This window comes from Malus domestica, chromosome 01 (genome assembly GCF_042453785.1).
Source record: "Malus domestica chromosome 01, GDT2T_hap1".
Classification (NCBI taxonomy): domain Eukaryota; kingdom Viridiplantae; phylum Streptophyta; class Magnoliopsida; order Rosales; family Rosaceae; genus Malus; species Malus domestica.
Genome location: NC_091661.1, coordinates 24,035,725 through 24,059,295, shown reverse-complemented (window position 1 = coordinate 24,059,295; position 23,571 = coordinate 24,035,725). Strand labels below are relative to the sequence as shown.

The 23,571-nt window shown below is 36.1% G+C and overlaps 2 protein-coding genes and 1 pseudogene across 3 annotated transcripts; all 3 read right to left on the bottom strand.

The window, feature by feature from the left end:
* Positions 1-5,176: 5,176 nt before the first annotated feature.
* Positions 5,177-7,417, bottom strand: LOC103417118 (heat shock cognate 70 kDa protein-like; annotated as a pseudogene).
* A 3,868-nt stretch (positions 7,418-11,285) lies between these two features.
* LOC103426394 (heat shock cognate 70 kDa protein-like) lies at positions 11,286-18,572 on the bottom strand. Of its 2 annotated transcripts, none has more exons than XM_070818889.1 (2): positions 18,102-18,572; positions 11,286-12,699 (listed from the first exon to the last, which is right to left on the bottom strand). In XM_070818889.1, exons 1-2 carry the CDS (start codon positions 18,310-18,312, stop codon positions 11,474-11,476), a joined length of 1,437 nt encoding a protein of 478 aa, XP_070674990.1. In that variant the 5' UTR covers positions 18,313-18,572; the 3' UTR covers positions 11,286-11,473. The 2 variants fall into 2 exon arrangements, with proteins under 2 accessions (XP_070674990.1, XP_070674993.1); XM_070818892.1 differs by lacking the exon at positions 18,102-18,572 and adding an exon at positions 17,657-17,787.
* Positions 18,573-20,816: 2,244 nt separating this feature from the next.
* LOC103450210 (heat shock cognate 70 kDa protein-like) lies at positions 20,817-22,903 on the bottom strand. Its single transcript, XM_008389523.4, has 2 exons — positions 22,600-22,903; positions 20,817-22,293 (listed from the first exon to the last, which is right to left on the bottom strand). Exons 1-2 carry the CDS (start codon positions 22,817-22,819, stop codon positions 20,936-20,938), a joined length of 1,578 nt encoding a protein of 525 aa, XP_008387745.2. The 5' UTR covers positions 22,820-22,903; the 3' UTR covers positions 20,817-20,935.
* Positions 22,904-23,571: the final 668 nt, after the last annotated feature.

Below are 23,571 nucleotides of genomic sequence, written 5' to 3'. Positions count from 1 at the left end.
TTCAAGAGTTATGTTGATGATGTTTTCAGTAAGGTTTTCCACGTCATAACTATCTTCTGCATAAACTAAGCATAGAAAAACCAAACATTAAAAATCATTCAAATTATGAGAAGTTTACCAAAATAATTATGAAAAAAAATAAAACAATAGTACTATACCATACTTTTATTAAGTATAAACATAAGATTTTGTGGTATCCACTAGTGTAAATATTTTAAATTGAAGATCGAATTCAATCATTGTATTCATATAAGGTCAAGGAGTGTAGTTGTAAAAACTCATCAAAATCAGAGTTAAATTAACCGCACGATTTTTCGTTTATAACCGTCGAAAAGTTTTGTCCCGTTACGTGCTCTCTGAATGTTTGTTTTTTGCAATTTTTGGCGTATGCGATCTCGAAATATATACAAACATGTTTGACGGTTGGATCATTGAAACTAGTTTCGTAGAATGAGTATCCCATCAAAACAATAGATTCACTAATACTTAAGAGTTTATTCATACTTTTATTAAGTATAACATAAGATTTTGTGGTATCCACTAGTGTAAATATTTTAAATTGAAGATCGAATTCAATCATTGTATTCATATAGGGTCAAGGAGTGTAGTTGTAAAAAATCATCAAAATCGGAGTTAAAATGACTGTTAAATCGTGATTTTTCGTTTATAATCGTCGAAAAGTTTTGTCCCGTTACTTGATCTCTGAATGTTTGTTTTTTGCAATTTTTGGCGTATGCAATCTCGAAGTATATATAAACATGTTTGACGGTTGGATCATTGAAACTAGTTTCGTAGAATAAGTATCCCATCAAAACAATAGATTCACTAATACTTAATAGTTTATTCATACTTTTATTAAGTATAGTATAAGATTTTGTGGTATCCACTAGTGTAAATATTTTAAATTGAAGATCGAATTCAATCATTGTATTCATATAGGGTCAAGGAATGTGGTTGTAAAAAAACATCAAAATCAGAGTTAAAATGACCGTTAAATCGTGATTTTTCGTTTATAACCGTCGAAAAGTTTTGTCCCGTTACTTGATCTCTCAATGTTTGTTTTTTGTAATTTTTGACGTATGCGATCTTGAAGTATATACAAACATGTCTGACGGTTGGATCTTTGAAACTAGTTTCGTAGAATGAGTATCCCATCAAAACAATAGATTCACTAATACGTAATAGTTTATTCATACTTTTATTAAGTATAATATAAGATTTTGTGGTTTCCACTAGTGTAATTATTTTAAATTGAAGATCGAATTCAATCATTGTATTCATATAAGGTCAAGGAGTGTAGCTGCAAAAAATCATCAAAATCAGAGTTAAAATGACCGTTAAATCGTGATTTTTCTTTTTATAACCGTCGAAAAGTTTTGTCCCGTTAATTGATCTCTGAATGTTTTTTTTTTGTAATTTTTGACGTATGCGATCTCGAAGTATATAGAAACATGTTTGACGGTTGGATCTTTGAAACTAGTTTCGTAGAATGAGTATCCCATCAAAACAATACATTCACTAATACTTAATAGTTTATTCATACTTTTATTAAGTATAACATAAGATTTTGTGGTATCTACTAGTGTAAATATTTTAAATTGAAGATCGAATTCAATCATTGTATTCATATAAGGTCAAGGAGTGTAGTTGTAAAAAAACATCAAAATCGGAGTTAAATTAACCGTTTAATCGTGATTTTTCGTTTATAATCGTCGAAAAGTTTTGTCCCGTTACTTGCTCTTTGAATGTTTTTTTTTTTGCAATTTTTGGCGTATGCGATCTCGAAATATATGCAAATATGTTTGACGGTTGGATCATTGAAACTAGTTTCATAGAATGAGTATCCCATTAAAACAATAGATTCACTAATACTTAAGAGTTTATTCATACTTTTATTAAGTATAACATAAGATTTTGTGGTATCCACTAGTGTAAATATTTTAAATTAAAGATCGAATTCAATCATTGTATTCATATAAGGTCAAGGAGTGTAGTTGTAAAAAATCATCAAAATCGGAGTTAAATTAACTGTTAAATCGTGATTTTTCGTTTATAACCGTCGAAAAGTTTTGTCCCGTTGCTTGCTCTCTGAATGTTTGTTTTTTGCAATTTTTGGCGTATGCGATCTCGAAATATATAAAAACATGTTTGACGGTTGGATCATTGAAACTAGTTTCGTAGAATGAGTATCCCATCAAAACAATAGATTCACTAATACTTAAGAGTTTATTCATACTTTTATTAAATATAACATAAGATTTTGTGGTATCCACTAGTGTAAATATTTTAAATTGAAGATCGAATTTAATAATTGTATTCATATAGGGTCAAGGAGTGTAGTTGTAAAAAATCATCAAAATCGGAGTTAAAATGACCGTTAAATCGTGATTTTTCGTTTATAACCGTCGAAATGTTTTGTCCCGTTACTTGATCTCTGAATGTTTGTTTTTTTGCAATTTTTGGCGTATGCGATCTCAAAGTATATATAAACATGTTTGACGGTTGGATCATTGAAACTAGTTTCGTAGAATGAGTATCCCATCAAAACAATAGATTCACTAATACTTAATAGTTTATTCATACTTTTATTAAGTATAATATAAGATTTTGTGGTATCCACTAGTGTAAATATTTGAAATTGAAGATCGAATTCAATCATTGTATTCATATAAGGTTAAGGAGTGTAGCTGCAAAAAATCATCAAAATCAGAGTTAAAATGACCGTTAAATCGTGATTTTTCTTTTTATAACCGTCGAAAAGTTTTGTCCCGTTAATTGATCTCTGAATGTTTGTTTTTTGTAATTTTTGACGTATGCGATCTCGAAGTATATACAAACATATTTGACGGTTGGATCTTTGAAACTAGTTTCGTAGAATGAGTATCCCATCAAAACAATAGATTCACTAATACTTAATAGTTTATTCATACTTTTATTAAGTATATATAACATAAGATTTTGTGGTATCCACTAGTGTAAATATTTTTAATTGAAGATCGAATTCATTACTTGTATTCATATAGGGTCAAGGAGTGTAGTTGTAAAAAATCATCAAAATCGGAGTTAAAATAACCGTTAAATCGTGATTTTTCGTTTATAACCGTTGAAAACTTTTGTCCCATTACTTGATCTCTGAATGTTTGTTTTTTTCAATTTTTGGCATATGCGATCTCGAAGTATATACAAACATGTTTAACGGTTGGATCATTGAAACTAGTTTTGTAGAATGAGTATCCCATCAAAACAATAGATTCACTAATACTTAAGAATTTATTTATACTTTTATTAAGTATAACATAAGATTTTGTGGTATCCACTAGTGTAAATATTTTAAATTGAAGATCGAATTGAATCATTGTATTCATATAGGGTAAAGGAGTGTGGTTTTAAAAAATCATCAAAATCGGAGTTAAAATGACCGTTAAATCGTGATTTTTCGTTTATAACCGTCAAAATGTTTTGTCCCGGTACTTGCTCTCTGAATGTTTGTTTTTTGCAATTTTTGGCGTATGCGATCTCGAAGTATATACAAACATGTTTGACGGTTGGATCGTTGAAATTAGTTTCGTATAATTCGTATCCCATGAAGTTCAATGGTGTGTGTGTGTATATATATATATTTATTTATTAAGTAGATTTAAATCTATTTATTTTGTATGTATAATTATTATAGTTTTTAGGGGTATAAAATTTAATATATATATATATATATAATTATTATAGTTAATATTTTGGGTATAATTATTATAGTATATATAATTATTATAATTATTATAGTTAATTTAATATATATATATATATATATAATTATTATAGTTTTTAGGGGTATAAAATTGTTAAATTTATATATATATATATATATATATAATTATTATAGTATTTTTTTAGGGTTATAAATTATTAAATTAATATTCTGCTTATCGTGTTACCCACGTGTATACCCGAACAAACCCGTTATCTTAACAGGTGCTTATCGGGTTACCCGATAACGACCCGTTTCGTTATCGTGTCGACCCGAACACCTGTTAATTTCGTGTCGTGTCGTGTCGGGTTATCGGGTCGTGTCAGGAATTGCCAGGCCTAGGGCCGACCACACCCCTATATATAGCCCCATATCTCCACTAAAATCCTGGGTTTATTCTCTCCAAAAAATTCTCAAATACATTTTCTCTCAAATTCTAACTTTGGCATCGGAGATTCTTCGGGCAAAGTCCCCCCCCCCATTCATCATGGGTGTGTGAGGCTTTTGACCTTAATTTTAGGTGTTATCATTTTGCAGGTGCATTTTCGTCTAAAGAGAAGATGGCGGAAATTTGCATCCACAATAATGTATATGCTATTTTCAGCCTTTGTATGCCACAAATTATCATTTCTTACCTCATCTTCTCAATTCCTAAAGTTCTTCTGTCACTATTGATTGTAATCCCTTTCTTTTGGACAAATGGTGTTTCGAAAGGGGTGGTTTGATGGTGGAGAACATTGGAGTTTGTTGGTGGGACATTTGCTCGGGAAGTGGAAGTGGGCCTTCAGGCGTGCCAGGCGAAAACTGTATGTTGCACTGGGGTGAGATGTGAAGAAGTTGGGTTATAGCATACAACCACTTGGTAATATGAAAAGTAACCAAACTTCTTATAAGCACATGCAAGATCTCTATTTCCATCAATGTATGATTCATTCTCAACAAGACGGGATACATCCTCGGTCCTCCAATAGTCCGCCCATGGGAGAACAACTCCAATTTGGTCAGTGAAACGGTGAAAATTCATAACACTGTTTGCAGCTGTATTTATGTGGAAAAGGATCCCCTCCGGATCCTCTTTGTGAGGATCTAGGGGGATCAATCAATCATGTATGTTCATCGTATATCGTGCAATCAGTTTTCGTTAGGTACTATTTATATTCAATGTTAAATTGTATATTTAAAATGATTTCTGACCGCACGATCTACAATGAACGGACATAATTTATTGATCCTTGGATCCCCATAAAGAGGATCCGAAGATGATCCTTTTCTGTATTTATGTTATGTAATCCTTTGCATTCCATGTTTTCTTATGAAGAATGTGAACAAGTTTCCGTAAAGATATTAAAAGGGCCCAAAGATTCGCACAAAGATATCAAATGGGCCCAAAGTTCACTAGTTCATGTATGTTTCTCCTGAGTACCAACTCCCATGTTTTCTACTGAAGCTTTGTCCAACATTCATATTCCAATAAAGATAAACAACTCCTCCAAAAATTAAAACGTAAAGCTGATTTTATAATATATGTCCTAATTCAGTTCTAGGACTAGGCTTCTTAATTAGTTCACTGCCTCAATTCCTTCAAAGTTCCTTATGTCTTTATAACTCATGATTGTAATCCCTTTCCTCTGGCCTGTAGACTTATCCTCAGCAGAGACACTTAGAATACCGTTGGCATCAATACTGAACCAAACATCGAATTTAGAAGCGCCCTTTGGAGCTGGAGGAATACCCTCTAGATTAAATTGACCCAGAAAATTATTATTTTTGGTGTTTGGGTTCTCACCTTCATAAATGGGGAACTTGATCGTCACTTGATTGTCATAGCGAGTTTGTAGAGTTGTGTTCCTCTTGATGGGAATCCTGCTGTTTCTTGGAATCACAACCCACATGAACGTCTCACAATAGTCTTCCTCAGTCTCAACCCCGAGTGACAGAGGCATGACATCCAAGAGAATGAAGTCTTGAAGCTTCTCATTTCCATTTCCACTCAAGACTGCAGCTTGAACAGCGGCACCATATGCAATTGCCTCATCCGGATTGATACTCTTGCACAACTGCTTCCCCTTGAACACATCCTGCAATAGTTGCTGCACCTTGGGAATTCTAGAAGATCCACCTGCAAGAACAATATCATGGAGACTGCTTACTTCCATATTGGCATCCTTCAAACACTTCTCGACTGGCTCCAGACACTTGTTAAAGAAATCCATGTTCAGTTGCTCAAATTTGGCACGGGTAATAGTTGTATAGAAATCAGTTCCCTCATACAAACAGTCGATTTCAATGTCAGTGGCTGAAGTAAACGAAAGCCTCCTCTTTGCTTTCTCACATGCGTTTCTTAACCTCCTTAGTACTTTAGAGTTTCCACTCACGTCCAAATTATGCTTCTTCTTGAATTGCTCAACACAAAAGTCCACCATTTTGTTATCGAAGTCTTCTCCTCCAAGGTGAGTGTCTCCAGCCGTGGCCTTCACTTCAAACACACCATCACCTATGGTAAGTAGTGAAACATCTAAAGTACCACCACCTAAATCAAATATCATCACATTTCTCTTGCTATACCAACCAGCCTTCCTGTCAAGCCATAAGCAATTGCTGCAGCAGTTGGTTCGTTGATGATGCGCATCACATTTAGACCAGCAGTGTTGCCAGCATTTTTTGTAGCCTGACGCTGTGAATCATTGAAGTAAGCAGGGACAGTGATAACTGCATTCTTCACAGTGGAGTTGAGCTAGGCCTCAGCAATCTCCCGCATTTTCACTAGAACCATGGCTGAAATTTCTTCGGCAGCAAACTGTTTTTCTTGTCCCTCGTGGGTGACCACAATCAAGGGCTTGCCGCCAGGACCCTCAGTGACTCTAAATGGCCAGAGCTTCAAATCACTTTGAACAGTGGCGTCATTGAATCTCCTACCAATTAACCTCTTCGCATCTGCAAATAAATGACTAAATTAAAAACCACTCCTAGAAAGAAAAACAGCTAAGAATCAATAGATCAAATATAAAAAACAACCCAATGACTTATTTGGTTTAATCAAAAGTGTTATCCTGCAACGATAGTTTTAATCCAACTTCATACTGTTTATACTTGTAGCTTTTTTTGTTCAAAAATATATTTTATGAACTTTTAAGACATTTTTACTCTAAATAGTCACTCTAATATTATTCTCTTACAACACTTTTCTGTTCTTTTGATTAAAACTCAAAGTTTAAGCTATTTTCATTAAGAAAATAAGCATATAACCATTTTCCATCAAAATGCTGTTAAATTAGTAGCAGATAAACGAGGATCTAACCAAAAATGGAGTTGGTGGGGTTCCTGATGATTTGATTGATGGCCGAATCACCAACCAATCGCTCAGTCTCAGTGAAGGCAACACAAGATGGAGTGGTCCTGTTACCCTGATCGTTCACTATGATTTCCACACGGTCGTGCTCCCACACTGCGACACAAGAGTACGTTGTCCCCAGATCAATCCCGATTGCGTGGCCTTCTTCTCCTGCCATTCTCTGCACGGGAACACGATAAAGAAGAAGAGAAGAGAAGAAAGTTGATTTCAGTGAGAGTAATGGTGAGGGACTGGGAAGAGTGAGTCTGGCTAGTTTAGTGGGGAAGAGAGAGTTCAGAGCTTCGTCTATCATAACTTTACCTTCTTTACTACCTTTTGACTTTCCTCTTTTTTTTTTTTTTTTTTTTTTTTGCATATTGGGGTATTTTGGTATGGAATCCCGAATAAAAAATAGGATCCTGAATCTCAAACTGAATTTTTTTTTGACGTAATTTGAAAATCAATCCCAAATTAAAATTTTGGTATTCTTAATTTTTGGAATTTCCGAAATATTGAAAATATTTCGAGATAGATTGGGACTGAATTTTGGATTTTTGACTTTTGGGCCAAAATTTGAGATTTTGGAGATGTCGGCTAAAATTTGGGTTTTAGCCTTAAATTTTGTTGCCCAATTTCATATCAATTGAAATTTAGGTTTTTTATCTTATACCAATTTGAAATTTCATATCAAGTTAAATTGACATTCCAAAGTTCCAAACAACTTAATTTCATACTTCTATTTCTAATATAATCTACTATCAAACTACTTAAACTCAACCTTCAATATGCATGCAACCAAAAAAAAAAAAAAATATATATATATATATATGGTTCGATTCGACATTCCTGAACCATTGAATATGTAATCTCGATTCCCGTACCAAAAAGTTTGGGATTGGTTCAGTATGGATCCAGAAAATTTCCGTATTATTGGCTTAGAAATTTTTTAGTATGGAATCGTGATTTTTTAGTTTGGTTTCGGATTTTCGTAAAAAGATTTCCAGCCTAATCCCAAATACGAATGATGTCAACATTTTGATAGAACCTTACAACTTTATATTTAATTCTACAAAACAGCGACAAATGATAACTAGTATACAAATTAAGTTCAATGTTTATCTGTGTACTGAACTATGAACATAAAATTTGGACAAAAAAAAAATAAAATATGAACAGAATACAAAACTGCAAATTAGTTGCAGAGATCTCAATAGCTCTACCATAAAACTAGTTGGCAATATAGAGAGTGATCCAAAACCATGTAAGTCCTTAGCTGACCTTGTCCTTCACCGTTGTGGGACAAACTGACACATGAGCACGTGAGCATGTGTAGCCCTTTGGACTTTCACGCAAGAGAAACATACTCTAATACCATAATAAAATTAAGATTCTATCATAACTACAACCAATAGGCACTATGAGAAATAGCTTGACATCATATAAACCCTTATTTAGCCTTGTCCCTCATTGAAGTGGGATAAACTATCCACACATATTCAACTCGCAACAGTAATTCTTCTGCTTTCATGAATTTTTAAGGCAGCTTTGGAAAAAATGGGAGAATTCTTCTTCTTCTTCTTCTTCTCTTGACATTCTCAACATTCTCAGCATGAAAACTCAACGAAGAACAACCCATTGGAATGTAGGCAGTCTGTTATGAATGTAAAATAGGATTGAATTTTGATTGCCTTAATCACCCGTTAGAGAGTTAAATTGTAGGTTTTATGCTCTAGTTTTAGGAATCTTTAATGAAAAAGGTTTTTCCGAACTTTTTATTAACAAAAAAAATCATCTAATGACATGCGCCTTGCACGCACTTTTGATTGGGGTTTTGTTTTCCTTTTATTTCTTTTGTCTTTATCATTAAATAAAATTATTAAATTACTTTTGATTAAGGAAATTGTCATTAGCATTTCAAAAATCTCATTTGGCACTCCAAACTTTCTATAATTAGAAAGAAAAATACACTTTTGAAGAGTGCAAAATAAGATTTTTGAAGTGCTAATCAATTCCCTTAATTAAAACTCAAAGTTTTAAAGTTTTTGTTTATTATTTTTCCTTTATTTTTATTGTTAGGGATTTTTAAGTATACCAGCTGCCATTAAGACCATCTCCAATAGTGGCTTATAACCTAAATTTTCCCCTTCCCCCCCCCCCAAATCCACTCCAACCCAAAACCTAAACCAAACCTAAAACCTAAAACTTAAAATGAAGGTAAATATAGGTCACAAATTTAGCCCACAAAAGCTGATGGGACTCACGGATGAGAGTGAAAAGTGGGTCTTGTCCTGTAGCCAACGGCTACTTTTCTTCATTGGTGGTGGTGGTAATTGGACCGTTGGTTAATCCAACGGTCCACATTCAATTTTTTTTTGTTTTATATTTATATATTTATTGAATCCAACGGCTTAAATTGAATATAATTAAATCTAATGGTAAAAAAAAAAATCTAACGGTCCAAATTTAAATCCAATGGCTAGAATAATCTTAAAATTTATCGGAATTTAAATATTTTTTTCCAACGGCTAGAATACTTTTTTTTTAAGTTTATGTGCTTTATCATGATTTTCATGTATTGATTTAATGATTTTTCAAAATTTATCGGAATTTAAATATTTTTAGGTTAAAATGTTCATAAAATTAATTTAGGATAGTCTACATAATTTGTTTTTTTTTTAAATTTAATTTAAAAAAATAGCCTTAATTCATTTTTTGATAATCTGGGGCTAAAATTTTAGGCCAAAAAGGTTGAAGTAGAAAAACTGTTTTTGGGCTAAAACCTAAATCTTCTGGGCTAAATATTTTTAGGTTTTAAGTCAGGATTGGAGATGGTCTAAGGGGTATGGACTCATATCATCTTCGGATCAATCCTGTGGGGATCCTCCTGACGAATTGATCTCATCCGTTCGTACAAATCCAATGGTTCAACTTAGTTGCAAGTCTTTCTCCCCCTTTCAGAGGAGAAATTTTTAGTTGTGACGGTAACACTATGGTACACCATGTGGTTTTATGCAAGTGGTGAAAAATTTTAATTTTTAAGTTATTAACCTTTTAACACACATAACCAATCATTTATATAGGGACACGTGGTGTACCATCTCGTATGACAGTGACACTGAAAAATCTCTCATTTCGGAGCTCTCTCTTCCCCGTCCTCTTTTCACCTCAACTCCTCTTTCTTCCTCACTTCGAATCACCCGCCGCCACTGTAATCCCACATCTTACACAACCCAGCAACCCTTTCCAGCTCTCTCCCACCCCAGCGTCCCCAGCTGCAAATTCCTCTTCCTGTTGAATAAAGTCCCAATTTGAAGGAGCTAAGAAAATATCAAAGAACAAACGGCAAGACTAAAAAATAAGAATTAAAAAAGTAAACAAGGAATTTAATTGGGGTGGGTTGGGTTGGGCTGAAGAAGACCGAAAAGATGCAGGGGGTGGTGGTGGGTGCATCGAAGTGAGGCAGAGAGGAGTTGAGGGGGAAGAGAGGAAGCGGAAGGGAGAGCTGCGGAAAGGGAAGGAGAGACATGCAACTAATCCGACCCAACCGATGAGATCAATTCGTCAGGAGGATCCCCACAGGACTGATCCGGAGAGGATCTGGGTCCAAAGAGTATAATCTTCATATATAAAGCCAAGCATTCAATGAACAATGTTTTTCGGTGTGACAAGCTTCACCAAAAGAAATTGGACAAAAATGCCCCTCAAACAAAAAGCTTCAAAAGCAAACCAAAATAATGCATCAAATATGGCAGAGGTATTTTCGTCATTTTTAATAGTATTTTTTAATAATTAGTACCTCACAATAGGCTAGTAATAATGTGATTCAATCAATTGTTCATTAAATACTATTTTCTCTATTTTTAAACACGTTCAAACATTTTAAGAAGCGTGTAATGTCAGTTATAAAAAGGTCTTTCGCCCTTGGATAATAATATGATTAAATTAGTTGTCAAATAATTGTTTTTTAGCCCAGTTGAAAAGAATCTAGCCTAGAAATATATTTTTCTTCCAGAGTTTATTTTAGCCCAGTGGTTGGAAATGAAACCTAATTTATTCTATATTTAATTAGGATTTATAAATTTTTATAAAAGTAAAATTCGGATGTATTCAATCAAAATTTTAATGGAGCCTACAAAGTTTAATAGGGTATATTCAATCAAGATTTGACAAATCATACCTCTTCGAATTCATCCCTATGAGATTTTGAAGAAATTTACACAAATCATACATATAGAATTTATGAAAGTCTATTAAAACTTCATCAAAATTCATCATAATAAGGATTTAACATCGGAATGCAAAATGAAAACTCTAACAACGCCTCATTCAACTAATTGATCGTTAATACCAATACTAATGTTCCAATCTGATCCAGCCTACCAAAATTCATCATAACGTCTTCAGTTCACTTTCTCAATTCCTTCAAAATTTCGAATGTCACTGTCACTCTTGATTGTAATCCCTTTCTTTTGGCCGGTGGACTTGTCTTCGGCAGAGACATTCAGGATACCATTGGCATCAATATTGAAACAAACTTCAAATGAAGGAACATTTTTCGGTGCTGGAGGAATACCATCGAGGGTAAATTTAGCCAAAAAGTTATTGTTTTTAGCTATGCAGCTTTCACCCTCATAAACAGCAAAGTCCACCAAATCTTGATTGTCATAAACGGTAGTTACACTAGTTTTCTTCATGACTGGAATTCTAGAATTTCTTGGAATCACAATGTTCATGAATAACTTGGAACTACCACGTTCAAGACACTCAAATCCAAGTGATAAAGGGGTGACATCCTCAGTGAAGTCCTGAAGCTTCCCATTTCCATTCCCACTCAAGACTGCAGCTTGAACAGCGGCACCATACGCAATTGCCTCATCCGGATTGATACTCTTGCACAACTGCTTCCCCTTGAACACATCCTGCAACAGTTCCTGCACTTTGGGAATTCTAGAAGATCCACCGGCAAGAACAACATCATGGACACTGCTTACTTCCATATTGGCATCCTTCAAACACTTCTCGACTGGCTCCATACACTTGTTAAAGAAATCCATATTCAATTGCTCAAATTTGGCACGGGTAATAGTTGTATAGAAATCAGTTCCCTCATACAAACAGTCGATTTCAATGTCAGTGGCTGAAGTAAACGAAAGCCTCCTCTTTGCTTTCTCACATGCGTCTCTTAACCTCCTTAGTGCTTTAGAGTTTCCACTCACGTCCAAATTATGTTTCTTCTTGAATTGCTCAACACAAAAGTCCACCATTTTGTTATCGAAGTCTTCTCCTCCAAGGTGAGTGTCTCCAGCCGTGGCCTTCACTTCAAACACACCATCACCTATGGTAAGTAGTGAAACATCTAAAGTACCACCACCTAAATCAAATATCATCACATTTCTCTTGCTATACCAACCAGCCTTCCTGTCAATGCCATAAGCAATTGCTGCAGCTGTTGGTTCGTTGATGATGCTCATCACATTTAGACCAGCAGCGTTGCCAGCATTTTTTGTAGCCTGACGCTGTGAATCATTGAAGTAAGCAGGGACAGTGATAACTGCATTCTTCACAGTGGAGTTGAGGTAGGCCTCAGCAATCTCCCGCATTTTCGATAGAACCATGGCTGAAATTTCTGTTGAAGTATAAGTCCAAAATCTGATTAGAAATAAGTTGTGATGTTAATATGTGTATGCACTTATGTTAAATACTAAGTGAGAGGGTATATAGGTATAAAAGGCCATGAGTGCCATGTGTGATGATCTTAGCTATTAGCTGAATGTGTGGCTGAGATCTATTTCAAATTGTACTGATCCAGCTCCGTTTTGTAAAAGGCATTATATCTCTCTTTGCACGTTGTGTGCAATATAGTGAGAGACAATTAATGAAATCATTTATTCCTCTGTGACTTTGCAGAGAAAAGAACAACCTCATTCTTCTCTCCCTGTTTCATTCCAAAACTATTCATCTTCTCTTCTTCCATAGAATTAACCTTACCAAATTGTAACATGGCCTCAGAGCCGATTTTCGATCAATTGAATCTGGGCGTGAAGCTGTGAAGTCACTAAGCTAAGTCAAAGCTCGGTGAAAGTCGCCGGAGTTTTCATTTGAGGCGAGAAAGCAACAGACGGATCAAGATGTCTGGATCTGGAAGCTCGGAGGTGAGAACCCCAATCTTCTCTGGTGAGAACTACGAGTTCTGGCGGATTAAGATGGTAACGATATTCAAATCGCTTGGGTTATGGAAGCTGGTGGACAAAGGGATTACAACCCCTGACTCGAAGAAGAAGAAGGAAGTTGAAGGGTCATCGGACGATGCAGTCGATGAAGAAATGGCTGCTGTGTTCATGAAGGATGCGAAGGCTCTAGGAATCATTCAAAATGCAGTCTCGGATCAGATCTTCCCACGAATCGCCAATGCCGAATCAGCTAAGATGGCATGGGATTTGTTATACGGGGAGTATCATGGTGGTGATCAGGTACGATCTGTGAAATTGCAGAATCTTAGGAGAGAGTTTGAATATGCTAGGATGAGAGATGATGAGTCTTTATCTAGCTATCTTACACGGCTGAATGAGCTAATTAATCAAATGAGAACATTTGGTGAATCTCTGTCGAATGAGAGACTTGTGCAGAAGGTTCTGATTAGTCTTAGTAAACCTTATGATTCTATCTGTTTGGTTATAGAAAACACAAAGTGTCTAGAGACTGTAGAATTGCAGGAAGTAGTTGCAATCTTGAAGAGTCAAGAACAACGGTTTGATCTGCATACTGTTGATACTACTGGGAAAGCATTCTCATCTTTCTCAGTGAATTCAAAAGAGCAGAATAGGGGTGAAGGTCAATCTGGTTCATCTCAGTTCCAGAAAAAATGGAATAATAAGGGCAAGAAATGGGGTTCAAAACCTAAGTTTCAGCAGAAATTTCCTGCTAGTCCTGCACATAATGCACAGTCAATGGGGCAGATAGGTACAAAACCACAGTGCAGGGTATGTTCTAAGTTTCACTTTGGAGAGTGTAGGTATAAAGGGAAACCTAAATGCTATAACTGTGAAAAGTTTGGTCACTGGGCTAGAGAGTACACAGTAGGTAAATTAGTGCAAAAGGCAAATAATGCTAATCAGGTAGAGGTGACAGGGAACCTGTTTTATGCAAATAGCACAATCACTGAATCAAAAGTGAATGGAGAATGGTATGTAGACAGTGGTTGTAGCAACCATATGACAGGGGATTCTAATTTGTTAATAGACATGAAGACAAATGTGGTTGGCAAGGTTCAAATGCCCACAGGGGAACTCATGAATGTGGCAGGTTTTGGAACACTTATGATAGATACTAGCAAAGGCAGAAAATATGTCAAAGATGTAATGTATCTACCTGGGTTGAAGGAAAATCTGTTAAGTGTGGGGCAGATGGATGAACACGGTTACTATCTGTTATTTGGGGGAAAAATGTGCAGTATTTTTGATGGACCTTCATTGGATTGTCTTGTACTCAAAGTTGAAATGAAAAAGAACAGGTGTTACCCCTTGACACTGATACCAAATGATCAGGTTGTACTGAGGGCAGGTATTTCTAAGTCTACTTGGATATGGCACAAGAGACTAGGCCATCTGCATGTTAGGGGTCTTCAGCAGCTTAAAAACAAAGAAATGGTGCATGGTCTCCCAGTTTTAGAAGAAATGGATGAAGTTTGTGAAGGTTGTCAGTTTGGGAAACAACATAGAGAGTGGTTTCCAAAGAATCAAGCATGGAGAGCAAGTAAACCTCTAGAACTGGTGCATGTGGATTTGTGTGGTCCTATGCAGAATGATTCACTTGCGGGCAACAAATATTTCATGCTTCTTGTAGATGACTGTACAAGAATGATGTGGGTTTATTTTCTGAAATACAAGTCAGATGCATTGATATGTTTTAGAAAATTCAAGTCCATGGTGGAATTACAAAGTGACTTTAAGATAAAATGTTTGAGGAGTGACAGAGGGGGAGAATTCACATCTTGTGAATTCAACAAACTGTGTGAAGATGCAGGGATTCAAAGACAGTTATCTATGGCCTACACTCCACAACAAAATGGAGTAGTGGAGAGGAAGAATAGATCGGTTGTAGAAATGGCTAAGGCAATGCTTCATGATAAAAGCATGCCATACTTTCTGTGGGCAGAAGCAGTACACACAGCTGTGTACATTTTGAACAGATCACCTACAAAGGCACTCAATAATTTAACACCATTTGAGGCTTACAGTGGCAGAAAACCAGGGGTTGGCCATTTAAAGGTGTTTGGATCAGTATGCTATGTGCATATACCATCTGAAATAAGACAGAAGCTAGATGCTAAGAGTGTCAAAGGTGTGTTTGTTGGATATGCTACATGTGAGAAGGGATACAGAGTGTTTGATCCATGCACTAAGAAGTTAATTCTTTCAAGAGATGTAGTTTTTGATGAAACTATAACCTGGAATTGGAAGAAACATTCAGAGAATTCTGTTGCTGTGACCCACATTCAGAATTCACATGAGTTGGGTGAGATTCAAGACAGTGCCTCCAGTTCCTATACCTCCTCTCATACTGAAGAACAAGAAAGCAGCATTCAAGAATCTGTTGAGATCCCTCAGTCTTATGATCATACTCCAGTGAAATGGAGAAACATAAATGATATTATGGCACAGTGCAATCTCTGTATTGTGGAACCTGAAAAATTCGAAGAAGCTGCACAAGATCAGGCTTGGATAAAGGCAATGGAAGAAGAACTGCAAATGATTGAGAAGAATGGAACTTGGGAGCTTGTTAACAGACCAAGTGATAAGCAGGTGATTGGAGTTAAATGGGTGTTCAAAACTAAGTTGAACTTAGATGGTTCAGTCCAAAAGAACAAGGCAAGACTAGTTGCCAAGGGGTATGTGCAGAAACCAGGAATTGACTACAATGAGACTTTTGCCCCGGTTGCAAGATTGGACACAATCCGAACCTTGATAGCTCTTGCTGCACAGAGAAGCTGGAAATTATATCAACTAGATGTTAAATCTGCTTTTCTGAATGGAGAATTGCAGGAAGAAGTATATGTAGATCAACCTGAGGGGTTTGTAGTTAATGGCAGGGAGGACAAGGTCTACAAATTGCATAAGGCTCTTTATGGGTTAAAACAGGCACCTAGAGCCTGGTATGGAGAGATTGACAGTTATTTTACTAAGTGTGGGTTTGAGAAAAGCTTAAGTGAAGCAACTCTCTACACTAAGACAAGGGGAGAAAAGGATATACTAATAGTCTCCATATATGTGGATGATATTGTGTATACTGGAAACAATCAAGACATGTTGGATGAGTTCAAAGAAGATATGAAGGAGAAGTATGAGATGTCAGACTTGGGCCTTCTTCATCATTTTCTGGGAATGGGGATAATTCAAACAGAATCTAGCATCTTCATTCATCAAAAGAAGTATGCCTCTTCCCTGTTGGATAAGTTTGGATTGAAAGAATGTAAATCTGTCTCTATACCTCTTGTGGCTACTGAAAAGTTGAGTAAAGAAGATGGCAGTGGTGCAGCAGATGAAGAGAAATACAGAAAGCTTGTAGGCAGTTTACTGTATCTTACTGCTACAAGACCGGATATAATGTATGCAGCTAGTTTATTAGCTCGATATATGCATTGTCCTACCAATAAACACTATGGAACAGCTAAGAGAGTGCTCAGATATGTTAGGGGCACATTGGACTATGGTTTGAAGTATGAGAAAGGCAAGAAGGCAGTCTTAATTGGTTTTTGCGATAGTGACTGGGGAGGATCTCTTGAAGACAGCAAAAGCACCTCAGGCTATGCATTTTCTTTTGGAAGTGGAGTGTTCTCATGGGCCTCTGTGAAACAACACTGTGTTGCTCTTTCTACTGCAGAAGCCGAGTATATCAGTGCTTCTGAAGCCACAGCTCAGGCCATATGGCTCAGATTTGTTCTGGAAGATTTTGGAGAGTTACAAGTTGATGCAACCCCTCTGCAGTGTGATAACACATCTGCAATCTCAATATCCAAGAACCCTGTGTTTCACCAGAAGACAAAACACATTGACAGGAGATATCACTTCATCAAGGATGCCTTGCAGCAAGGGATAATTGACTTGGTTTACTGTCCTACCAAAGAACAAGTGGCAGACATTTTCACCAAGGCATTACCAAAGGACAGGTTTAACTATCTCAGGGACAAGCTAGGAGTTATATCAGCTTTGGACTTAAAGGGGAGTGTTGAAGTATAAGTCCAAAATCTGATTAGAAATAAGTTGTGATGTTAATATGTGTATGCACTTATGTTAAATACTAAGTGAGAGGGTATATAGGTATAAAAGGCCATGAGTGCCATGTGTGATGATCTTAGCTATTAGCTGAATGTGTGGCTGAGATCTATTTCAAATTGTACTGATCCAGCTCAGTTTTGTAAAAGGCATTATATCTCTCTTTGCACGTTGTGTGCAATATAGTGAGAGACAATTAATGAAATCATTTATTCCTCTGTGACTTTGCAGAGAAAAGAACAACCTCATTCTTCTCTCCCTGTTTCATTCCAAAACTATTCATCTTCTCTTCTTCCATAGAATTAACCTTACCAAATTGTAACAATTTCTTCGGCAGCGAACTGTTTCTCTTGTCCCTCGTGGGTAACCACAATCAAGGGCTTGCCGCCAGGACCTTCAGTGACTTTAAATGGCCAGAGCTTCAAATCACTTTGAACCGTGGCATCACTGAATCTCCTACCAATTAACCTCTTTGCATCTGCAAATAAATGATTAATTAAAAAAAAAAAACACATTCCTACAAAGAAAGAACAATTTCTATGTGGTTAGTAAGATAAGTTATTCGAATATTTAATGAATAACTCATCTTAACGACAAAATACGCTGCAGAGATAGTTATAATTCAACTTCATAATGTTCGTACTTACAGCTTTTTGTTGTGTTAAAAAAATAAATTCTATGGCATATAAGCATTTTCCATGAACTAACTCCGAAATTAAACACTGTTAAATTAATAGCAGATAAACGAGGAGCTAACCAAAAATGGAATTGGTGGGGTTCCTGATGATTTGGTTGATGGCTGAATCACCAACAAATCGCTCAGTCTCAGTGAAGGCAACACAAGATGGAGTGGTCCTGTTACCCTGATCATTCACTATGATTTCCACACGTTCGTGCTCCCACACTGCGACACACGAGTACGTTGTCCCCAGATCAATCCCGATTGCGTGGCCTTCTTTTCCTGCCATTCTCTGCACGGGAACAAGATAAAGAAGAAGAGCAGAGAAGAAAATTTATTTCAGTGAGAGTAATAGGGAGGGACTAGAGAGAGTGAGTCAGAAATTATTGGGGAAGAGAAAGAGTTCAGAGTGGTGTCTTTCATAACTTAGATCTAACTTGGGAACGAAGAATCATTTATCTTTTGCTTTTCTAAAGTTTTGTGCAAAAAACGTTGGAATGCAATAAGTCTCCAAAATTTATTTTCTGTTGCCTGTTCTATGCCAAATGATGCAGCAACCAAAGCACAAACGATAACGATTACCAAAAAAAAAAAAAGGGAACTTTAACGAAAAGTTTCGGTACAGTTCAGTTTAACGAAAAATCACATTTTTACATTAAAAGTTAATCTTGGTACTATTCATTTTACTTTTTATTTTATTCTTATCGTTAAAACTCAAAATTTTCAAACAATTTTTATTAATTTTCCTAAATAAAAAAAACATAAACGACAAGCATTACTTTATACCTTTACCTTTATTGCCTTTTAACTTTACCTTCTTTTTTTTATTGAAAGTGGATCTGGGCTTTTGCAGATAGAAAGCTAGCGCATATCTCAGTAGCTAAGTACTCCGAGAATTCTTCTGTTTCGATGACTTTTTACGGCATATTTGGAAAATTGGGAGAATTCTTCTTCTTCTCCTGACATTCTCACCGCTAACTCAAAGAAGAACAACCGATAGTTTTGGTTAATTGTTTGTTAAAGGTGTTGTGATTGGCTCATATTTTGAGCTGGCAATAATGAAGTGACGTGTGTTTGCTTTCGGTAGAAATATCACATGGTGTGTGTTGCATAAAAGTTACAGACAAGTTCTGTAAAGTAAAAGCAAAAGTGGGTTTGCCTTTTGACTTTGGGAACATTATGCAAGAAATGTGATGATGGCTTGACCTTTATTTAATGCAAGGAAATGCTTGCATTATGTGTGCTTGCCGAGGGAGAAGGTTTGCATCAGAAAAGCATCCAAGGTGGAGAGAGCATTAGGCTCTCCCATGGGAAAGGTTGAACATGGGTTGTGAGAAAATCAAGAGAGTTGGAGTGAAAAGTATTCCAGTGAAAGAACTCTTAGGGTATGCATGTTTACTTGAACTGTTATTCATGTGTACTTGTACTGTTATTCATAATGAAGAGCAATATCTCTCCGGGGACGCAGGCATGTTTTTGCCGAACCTCGTAAATTTCTCAGTGTCTTTATTTCTTGTATTTTATTCTGTTCAACTGAGTATGACTTGGTGATGTTATAATCTGAATCTCGTTTCCACACTAACGAACGGCCAAGGCACAACAAAGGGTTCATCCATGCCAAAGCGCAAAACCTATAAAACAAAAAGAACAAGTTTCTACGGTTAAACTTATCAATTGCAACTCCTTTAATTACACAACTCAAATCAAATTAAGCTACTGGCCGTCTCACTTTCTAAAATTCAATAAGATTGCAGCCTCAACAGAGTTAAAAAAATAAAATAATAATACTTGCAAGGGATATGTATGGTTAAGAGCTTTTACTCATGCACCCAATATTCAAGTTCAATTCTCCCTTCCCACACTAAGAGAATGAATTTTATATACAAAATTATTAGTTATACATATTTCACCACAAACCAGATATATATGTCTTCGGAATTTCATGGTACTAAATGAAAGGGAAAAGATAATGAAGAACAAATAGGTTTTTTTTTTCTTTCTTTCAATTTATTTATTTATTTATTAGAAGCGATACTATTACTCTAAGCTATATCAAAAATATCTTCGGAATTAGATAGCTTGCATCTAAAAAGTAGTGAGTTGAAAAGGAGCCATATTCACTGGGCAATCCACCACTTGCAATGAAGAGCAAATAAGTTTTGATCAAGGTGCAAGTGATAAAAGGAAGTTTTGAAAAGGAAAAAAAATGTAGGTGCCTTACAATATCAAATTGAAGTTCAGCATGGTCCTAATGCCACACTGCAGGAAAGGACTAACTTGTCCCTTGACAAATCGAGCGGAGATAGGAATATAAATCACATATTGGCTTCATCTAGGTCCCAAAACATGTTGGTTTGTATAAATTTTGGTAAAGTGTTAATTTTTTGTCGTCTTTGAATACATAAAATCAATACACTTGTCAACACACACTCGTATATATACAAGTAAATCTGATATATATTGATAGGATATAGGGTGGACTGATGTTGAGCCTGCAGTGGCCATGGCCCCAACAACTTTTCCAAAGGTTTATATATTTGTTGAAATTTGTATGTTTTACGCATAGATTCATGCTTTCGGCCCTCCCGTTTTTAGATCCAGCTGGTTCCATCCCTGATATGATGCATCTCTATTAAAGTGTGTAAATAATTGTACTGGTTTTGTGCATTGTTTGTTAGATGAAGGATTAGGTCATTGTTTCAAAAACCCTAATTATTAATTTTTTATTTTGGAAGATTAAAACCCTAATTGTTATAGGTATATAAATAAAGGGTAAACGTGTGAAAGCACGAATTCAAAATTAACATAATAGTTGAAACATTAGAACCATTTTATCAAGATAAATTACACAGTAGGCACGTATAAGTAAAACAAATCATGTTTCAGTCTTTAGCATGACATAAGATTCTTTCTTACATTATTCTTTCAATTCCTTCACAAGTTGTGTCATTTGTGAGAGTTATCCCCTTCTTCTGGCCAGTCAACATGTCTTCAGCAGATACGTTCAGAATCCCATTGGAATCAATATCAAAGACAATATTGAATTTAGGAACACCCCTCGGAGCTGGAGGAATGTCTTTGAGCCTAAAATCACCCAGAAAGTAATTATTCACTGTTGTTGTACTCTCGCCTTCATAAACGGCAAATCTAACAACTGCTTGGTTGTCATGCCGAGTGGTAACAGTATAATTCCTCTTGACGGGCATTTTAGTGTTTCTTGGTATCACAACAGTCATGTCCCGTTCACGCCCAGTCTCCACCCCGAGTGATAGCGGCGTGACATCCAACAAAGTGAGGTCTTGAAGCTTTTCATTTCCCTTCCCATTCAGGACTGCAGCCTGAACAGCAGCACCGTAAGCCACTGCCTCATCCGGATTAATGCCTTTGCACAGCTCCTTACCCTTGAAGACATTTTGTAAGAGTTCTTGCACCTTAGGAATTCTCGAAGAGCCACCAACAAGAACAACATCGTGGATGCTGCTTACGTCCATTTTAGCATCCTCCAAACACTTATTCACCGGCTCCATACACTTGATAAAGAAATCCCTATTGAGTTCTTCAAATTTTGCCCGAGTAATAGTTGTACAAAAATCACTACCTTCATGCAAACAGTCAATTTCAATGTCTGTTGAAGACGTAAATGAAAGTCTCCTCTTTGCTTTCTCACAACTATTTTTTAACCTCCTTAGTGCTTTGGAGTTTCCAGTCACGTCTAAATTATTCTTCCTCTTGAATTGCTCGACACAGTACTTCACCATTCTGTTATCTAGGTCTTCACCTCCAAGGTGAGTATCCCCAGCAGTGGCTTTCACATCAAACACGCCGCAACTAATGGTAACTAGTGACACATCTAAAGTACCACCACCGAAATCAAACATCATAACATTTCTCTTGCTGTACCAGCCAGCCTTCTTGTCAAGGCCATAAGCAATGGCTGCAGCAGTTGGTTCATTGATGATACGTGACACCTTTAGGCTGGCACTGATAGCTGCATTTTTTGTAGCCTGACGCTGTGAGTCACTGAAGTAAGCAGGGACTGTGATGACCGCATTCTTAACAGTTGAGCCGAGGAAGGCCTCAGCAATCTCTCGCATCTTTCCCAAAAGCATGGATGAGATTTCTTCAGCAGAAAACTGCTTCTCTTGGCCCTTGTGAGTGACCACAATCGTAGGCTTATCATGAGGACCTTCAATGACCTTGAAAGGCCACAACTTAATATCATCTTGGACACATGCGTCACTAAATCTTCTACCAATTAACCGCTTTGCATCTAAAAATTGGTGCCACAATTAGAAAACAATTAATCTAACAAATTAAAATAATTAAAAAAAATTGTAAATAAAAATTGTATAGAATAACAATAATTTGAATCAGAAAACTGGTGCAAACATTAATACTATCATTGTAGTTCGACTATGACTTCTTAAGCATCAATCTTAAGCCTCCCATTAAGATCACCATAACAAAATTAAGCAAATCTTTCAGCCTCTTTTATTAAAATAACACAATATGTGTAATTATCGATTTGAGAAAAGCTCATTATCAATTTGGAAAGTACAAGTGAGAAGAACCTTACCAAAGATGGAGTTGGAAGGGTTTCTGATGAGCTGGTTAAATGCAGCATCACCAACCAGTATTTCGGCATCAGTGAAGGCAACGTGAGATGGAGTTGTCCTGTAACCCTGATCGTTCACTATAATTTCTACATGATCATACTGCCACACGGCCACACACGAGTAGGTTGTCCCCAGGTCGATCCCGATTGCATGACCTTCAGCTTTGTCTTTTCCCGCCATTGTAAGCTAAGAAACTGGAAGAAGAGTAGTACTAAAGAAGAGAATTGAATGGTAGCAGAGAAAGAAGATAAAAGAGAATATTATGTGCTTGAAAGTAGAAGATATTATGGGGAACATAGGACACTTTTGATTCTTTATTCTTTTTCTTTTGGGTACACTTTTGGTTCATTAATTTCCAAATTTAATTAAGAAGCAATGTACAGTAAGTTGTAATCTTCTTCATGAAGTAATCTTCTTTATTAAGTTCCAAATTTAAGGAAGCAATGTACAGTAAGTATAAAGCAGAAGAAAAACTGTTGCAGAGAGAGTAATAGGGAGATGAATTTGGCTGGGGAATTAATTTATACTTGGGAAATGTAGACTCATTTATGTTTTTTCTGTCTAAATAGTTGTGCAGGGAGCAACAATTTATATTTGGTTCGTTGTTTATGCCAAATTAAGGTTCATCAATGCCAAAGCACAAAATTTGAATTTGAAGTGCTTAATACAAATTTAGCGTGAGATGTTTTAGACTCGATTATCACTGTCACAGCCCGTCCCGGAGGTACTTTTGACGGGAATGTGAAATGATGGGATTACCCTTGAAGGGTATTAAGGTTCGTGGGTGTGTGACATTATTTGGTTTAATATTAGATATGTGTTGGAAGAAATTATAAGATGAGTTGGTTTATTGATTTGATATTTGTTAAGTTGATTAGGGAATTAGAAAATGGATGGTGGAGATTGTTTTTGGGACATCACAACTCTCCTGC